Source organism: Akebia trifoliata, chromosome 7 (assembly GCF_017979445.1).
Source record: "Akebia trifoliata isolate Shusen 1 chromosome 7, ASM1797944v1, whole genome shotgun sequence".
NCBI lineage: Eukaryota > Viridiplantae > Streptophyta > Magnoliopsida > Ranunculales > Lardizabalaceae > Akebia > Akebia trifoliata.
The window spans coordinates 2,746,698-2,753,301 of NC_141381.1; the positions used below are offsets into that span (position 1 = coordinate 2,746,698).

The 6,604-nt window shown below is 33.2% G+C and overlaps 1 protein-coding gene across 2 annotated transcripts; it reads left to right on the plus strand.

Moving 5' to 3' along the window:
• The first annotated feature begins 1,960 nt into the window (after positions 1 to 1,960).
• LOC147397973 (basic helix-loop-helix (bHLH) DNA-binding superfamily protein) lies at positions 1,961 to 6,102 on the plus strand. Of its 2 annotated transcripts, none has more exons than XM_086448936.1 (7): positions 1,961 to 2,373; positions 2,991 to 3,726; positions 4,350 to 4,472; positions 4,585 to 4,656; positions 4,849 to 4,914; positions 5,665 to 5,703; positions 5,818 to 6,102. In XM_086448936.1, exons 1-7 carry the CDS (start codon positions 2,054 to 2,056, stop codon positions 5,998 to 6,000), a joined length of 1,539 nt encoding a protein of 512 aa, XP_086305062.1. In that variant the 5' UTR covers positions 1,961 to 2,053; the 3' UTR covers positions 6,001 to 6,102. The 2 variants fall into 2 exon arrangements, with proteins under 2 accessions (XP_086305062.1, XP_086305063.1); XM_086448937.1 differs by having other exon boundaries at positions 5,836 to 6,102.
• The last annotated feature ends 502 nt before the right edge of the window (positions 6,103 to 6,604 follow it).

Here is a 6,604-nt window from a genome sequence, read left to right on the forward strand (position 1 = left end):
TATAAGAAAAAAACAATCAAGAGAGGAGGAGAGATGATAGATAGAGAAAGAAGAGGGGTGTGAAAAATAAAGTAGCAAAAAACAAATAATCACGCGAAGATTTACGTGACTCGGCAGTGTGCCTACGTCCACTAATTAGATCGAAATCCAATCACTATATTCTTTCAAAATTACAGCCTATCGATCTCTAGAAAACGAGAACAAGGGAAAATATTCCTCCCTTTTCCCAAAGAGGAAATCCTAAATGACTTTCCCTAAAAGATTACATATGTACCCCGAAAGAAATTAACTTTGGAAAACATCCCCTTTGATTTGGCCTTGAGGGCATGAATCCAAATCTAAACAAGAATACAAGACATCCCACAATAGGGGGTAATGGTGATGGTGGTGCAGGGAAGAAAACGAGATTGTGGTGGATTTCATTTTCCTATGGTGTTCGATGGGAAATTGAAATCCAGCTAGCCAAGAGTGGATTTTTGGGTAAGGGCGAAAAATCATTTAATTTTCATAAAAATGAGCAATGAAGCAATGAAAAATACATTTTTCGTCCATTTTCCATAAGCAATCAAGTAAATCTCATAAACAAGTAATGAGATATGACTATTTGAATGCATCGATATCCTACCTCAAAAAATGGAGTCATTCGTAGAAATCACTATTTTCCGGTAGGTTGTAGGTCTCAGTTAGAAATTCTGGGAGCATGTAAACGTAGCTATCATCCATATGGACTAGTGCATATATGGTATGAACTGATCGGATGAAAGAAAAAGGAAATACGAGCGTTTCAATGAAATATGAAAATTTTCAAGTTTTCGACGAGACCTGATACTCACGTGGAGCACCCCGATATTTGTTGTTTTTGGGAATGCAATGACTGGTTTTCCACACCCAAAGAAGGTGATTTTTTTTTTTTTACACTACTTTGCTCAATCTTTTTCGCTTGATCCCTCTGAAGTTCAACTTTTGAAGGTTAGCAACATGAGTTAATTAGAACTTCAATGTTTGATTGTCTGTAATAATTCATTATAGAGTTTTAACTAGATTGATTTCTAATACTTTCTTAATTTAGATTGCGTGGATTGGATGATCTATATCAATCCTTCAGTGGGTTTCATATGTTACCAAGATTGAATGCTGCAAGTCCATGGCCACTAGTATGATTTTTTTATTATTATTATATATTATGTGAGAAATAAAAAGTATTTGGCAGAGGGTTTCAAGTTTCCATTAGCAAATCCAAACAGTCAGATGATGATCAAAATTATCGTCATTTGTTTTCTTATGTCAGACTCAAAATAAGTTTTTGACCCACTTAAGAAGATGTTATAACTTTTATTACCTCATGGTCTGAGAATTGTAACTACTTTGACATGCGAATTATGAAGAATTGATCTAAACACACACAAACATAGCAACTTTAATTTTATGAATTACCAACTTTCATATTTATTTTAACTGTTAGGTGTAGGATCAGCGCCTCCCTACAAAAAGGGAGAGGCCTTGAGTTCAAACACCCTCATTGGCCATCCTTAGGAATTTATCCCATCTTATTCGATATGTGTGGTTAGTGGGGGTATTGCATGTACTAGGAGGATTTTTGGCGAAATATAGTGTTTTAAGAGGCCAATTGTCTTATCCCTACTTGTTGGACCTATGGATCCAGACACCCCCTTCATCAGGAGGGAAAAAAAAAAACCTTAACCCTTATTTTATAAGATTATATTGACACACCTAGGTTCCGCTCGCGAGTCATCAAGTAGATTAAGTACTCTTTTCCAGTTCTAAGACCATAATCCTAGTTACTAACCCAAGCCCAAACCACAACCCTTCATGGCCCATCACTTTCTATAATTATTGTGCACTACCTTTAGTGGAGAACGCAGGCTGCATATTCTATTGTCCCCCCTTTGATAATTTAAAACCTACATGCATGCGTCACCACCAACGGATAACTCTTTAAATTCACACCACCACCACCAAAGCAAAGAAAGAACCCAATCCCAACCCTTAGCTCTCTTACATTCTTCCATTATTGGGAGTTATTATTATTATTATGGCTGAAGAAGGATCTGAAGGATCTGTTGCAAACTCATCTTCTACAACAAACTTATGGGAGATCCATGGAAATTCTCTCTCTTCATTGAATAATGTCTTCCCATGGCACCCTCCCAACCCTAATTCCAACTCTTCTTGTGAAGAGGACATCTCAATCTCAAATTCATTCACCAACACATCCAATCACTCCGGCCTAAGCGATGGATCATCTCACCAATTGTTTGAACCTGCATCACGCCAAATCATTGAACCCATGTCCTCCAATGAATTTTCGGGAGAGCCCGTGTCTGCGAATCAGATATGGCACCAGGTTTTACTGTAAGTTAAATTATTATATATTCTGTTAGGTTTAGACATATATACCTCTTAATTATACACAACAGAAGAGATCGTTCATGAACTTCAAACATGTCTCATCATCGTTAGAGATCAGAGAGTCCCAAAGACCCGTCTATGTTGATGCTACAAGAGAAATTACAAGAACATCCACAACTTATAAAGATTGAGTTGGCTGCTGAACACTTATTGTGCAACACCATCCCCTATCTGTCAAGACTTCCATCCTCAACAAGAGAAGTCATCTGGTGGGCCCACATGGATGCCCCTTAAACACCACCATCAAACATAAGAAAAATGTTCAAAAGACAACTAGATTATTGTTCAGTTTGATGCATGTTTAATTTGATTGCATCAAGTGGAGAAAGAATCTAAGTTAGAAGAAAAAATCAAGGAACAATGTAATAGTTAGGTGCAATTACAGCTGTTCAAAAGGAGAGAGAATGCTTTACTTAAATTAGTATGGAAAGCTCACCCAAGAAAAATTGTTTGAATAATGAGCGCATATAACCCATGTTTGGTTTTCAAACTTAATTTCCTCTAGGAACCTAAATTTTTCTCCTCTTACTTTATTTATTTTTATGATTTCGATTATACAGAAGTAGTGGAGAATTGCACAACAGTCAAGATGCTGGAGAAAACTTTCTTGAGGCACTTTCATCAAAGAATATCTCGACCGACATGTTCGAACCAGCCTGCGATTACTTGAAAAAAATAGACAATTATTGGGAATTCCCCAACTCTGAATCGTTTAGCAACATAGAGAAACAGTTAAGCAGATTTAATGGAAGTTTCCTTGAACATGAAAAGCTAAGCAATTTATCGAATTTGGGAAGCAATTGGTCTATTGCACCACCATACCCTGACGTCAATAGCCAAATAATTTCCCCACCACCGACACGTAACATATCGTTGAATTCCATGGACCAGTACCCAGGATCCGATCTTTCTCAGATGAAGCAAAACATGCCTATTTCATCCGAATTCGGAACAGGTTATGGGAATTCTGGTTTCTTGCCTTGTTATGGTCATGATCTGAAGGTAGAAGGCCAACATCAAGAAACTGAACCCTTTGAGACTTTTCTTCATAGATCATTGAAGAGTAATAGTTTGAGATATCAAATGGGTAATAACAACTCAGTTGATGGTGACAACAACAGCAAATATTGCTATAGAATGTCGGATTTGCCATGGTCTAATCCAAGGAATTTATCAGATATTACCTCTTTTAATGATTGTTTGAAGCCATTAGTGGATCTTCAAGCCTCCAAGCCTTGTTTAAAAGCCTTGAATTCAACAGATTGTAAGAAGCAAGGGCGTGACACTTCTTTGCCGGTAAGTGAGTTTGATTAGGATTTAATTATAATTTTGAGATTATGTAGTTTGTCCAAGATATCAATGGGATATTAGTAAATAAGCGTTTTTCATATTTTTATTTTATCTTTTAGTGCAAAATTTTTTTTTTTTTATGATATTCGTGTAATACATTTTTATTTTTTTAAATATCAAATGGCCTCAAAATGTGATTCATAGAAATACCATTGCAATCTTAGCTTAGAATCCTTACCATTTTTTTCACAAAACGATAAAATAAGAATTATTTATTAGGACAGACATGAAAAAACATGTTTGTGAATATTGCTAATATTCCATTAAAGTCTTTGATGTCCCAATATATCATAGTTGTAAAATAAATATTTATCTTTTATTTTCCACAAAATTATTATATATAGATGACTAATCAATTGAGTTTCTGGCCTGACTCGATCATTTTCGAACTTATTCAAATGAGTTGATTCCATCAAATTCTCAGGCCAAGTCATCTTAAAATCCAATCAAATTGAGTTAACTCAGCAATGCTTCGAGTCGACTACACCCCACCAGTTTTACAACTATATATATAGTCCCAAATAGAAAAATAAAGTCTAAAATTTCAAGATTAAATACATTGAGTGCAGGTAAGAGGAAATGGGAGAGGAACAGGAGTTACAACTGAAGGGAAGAGGAAAAGATGTGATGACACCTCAGAGACATTATTTAAAAAGCCTAAGCGTGAGACTTCTACAGTTCCATCTGTCAAGGTAGTCTCACTCGTGTGTGTGTGTGTGTCTGTGTGTGTGTGTGTTCTTGTGCGTGTTTGTGTATATGTGTGTGAAAATGTCTCACCTAATGTGAATTTTGAAAAATGTACAGGTATCTGCTCCTAAAGCTAAGCTTGGAGATAGGATCACTGGCCTTCAACAACTTGTGTCTCCATTTGGAAAGGTGGACATGAACAAAATATAAAAATAAAATAATTATCTTGAAATTTAAAATGAGAGCTGCTATTAACACACCAATCCATATGCAAATAACTGCTTAATTTCAAAAGGATTGATGTGTTGTAAGTAAAAATTGGTGTGGCAATTGAATTTATCTTTAAAAATCTTAATTTATTTAAATTTTTTTTTTTTTCAGACTGATACTGCATCTGTGTTACAAGAAGCAATTGGGTACATAAGGTTTTTACAAGAGCAAGTGCAGGTAATTATAACTATATATGATCTCTCTCTTCTACTTTCTGCATTATTATTATCATTATTATTATTATTATTATTAGCTTACCCACTAATAACAACAATGTGGAAGATGGCATCACCCACTTATCCAAAAATTGAGAAAAAAATAAAGAAAAATCCTTTCATCACCCTTAATTAAGAAAAAGAATATATCAATAAAAATGAATAATTAAAGTAGTTATCTTATCTTTATTACTATAATGAGTGAAGAGTGCAAATCCATATTATTTTATTATTTTAAATGGTAAAAATGTCCTTGCAATATATTAAAATGACACTAATAGGTTTAAAAAAAATCCTAGACTATCTATTTGAAATTTGGAAAATAATTTTCAATTAATTATAAAGATAATTCTAATTTTAAATAAATATTAAGTTTCATAACTCGTGTGCAATCGCAAGTTCTAGTTAGAAATAAAATGAAAGTAGAAAAGGGCCAATAAGTAAAACAGTTATGCATTTTGCTGAAATTACTAAATCAGCTATATATTTTTAATATTTCAAAAACATCCATCCGATTTCCTAATTATATATTTTATGAAAATGATTTTTTGATATACAGTCAATATGCATACAATTGATGAATTTACCTTTATGCACTTGAGTTGAATGTAGGTTCAGTAATTGTGGCAAAAGAATTTATTTTTTATTTTTTATTTTTTTGTATTTCTCTGTAAAATAAGATTTCCCACATCTCTTAATTTCCTTTCTGCAGCTACTTAGCAACCCATACATGAAGTCGAACGCAAACAAGGTGATACAAATTTTGATAATTTTCTTTATTTCTTTCTTCTTCTTCTTTTTTTTCCTTCAATTCTCATGTATTTATTTTAACTCTACATTTTTTTTTGTTGTTGGAAATTTATAGTATTTTGGCTTAATTCAGGATCCATGGGGAGTTCTAGAGAGAAAAGATAAAGGTGAGGCGAAATTCGATTTGAAGAGTAGAGGGCTTTGTTTGGTTCCTGTTTCTTGTACTCCTCAAGTTTGTCGAGATAATACTGGATCAGATTACTGGACACCAACATATAGAGGATGTTTGTATAGATGAAAAAAATAATATTGTGAAGAAAATAAAATAACAACTCTAACAAGATTGTGCCAATAATGATTTTAGAGAGAAAAAAAACCTATTAAACAGGTAATTCTCGAGGGAGATTGGTCATTTTCTTCTTTTTAATTATGAATCACTCCTTAAAACATATCTTAGAACTAGGGAAGTCTTTTTTTTTTTTGCTTTTGGATGATAGATTTTATTATTCAAAGTGATTTTCAAAATTAAAATTTAACTTTATCCAAAGTCAAGTCTTCTATAATTAAGAATAAGTCTGCCCATAGCTACTTTCACTCTCTTTATACAAGTAAGGTTCTCGATCCACTAAGTTTATTAGGACTGATTCCAAAGTTGCGATACAGAATATTATATAACTAAGCCCAAAAAAATGACATTAGGGCAAATATATATATATATATATATATATATATATATATATATATATATATATATATATATATATATATATATATATATATATATGTGTGTGTGTGTGTGGGAGCAGTTCCGCAGCCCTAAAGCTTGCCAAGTTTGGTGCCAAACATTTTTTGTAAATCACTTTTGATGGGGTTAGAAATTTATATATATATATGTTTGCAAG

Excerpts from the sequence above, each read along its gene's own strand:
- LOC147397973 (XM_086448936.1), top strand. The coding sequence starts at position 2,054 with ATGGCTGAAGAAGGATCTGAAGGATCTGTTGCAAACTCATCTTCTACA. Across the intron at positions 2,374-2,990 it reads ATATGGCACCAGGTTTTACT|AAGTAGTGGAGAATTGCACA; the intron begins GTAAGTTAAATT and ends TCGATTATACAG. Across the intron at positions 4,473-4,584 it reads CTACAGTTCCATCTGTCAAG|GTATCTGCTCCTAAAGCTAA; the intron begins GTAGTCTCACTC and ends AAAAATGTACAG.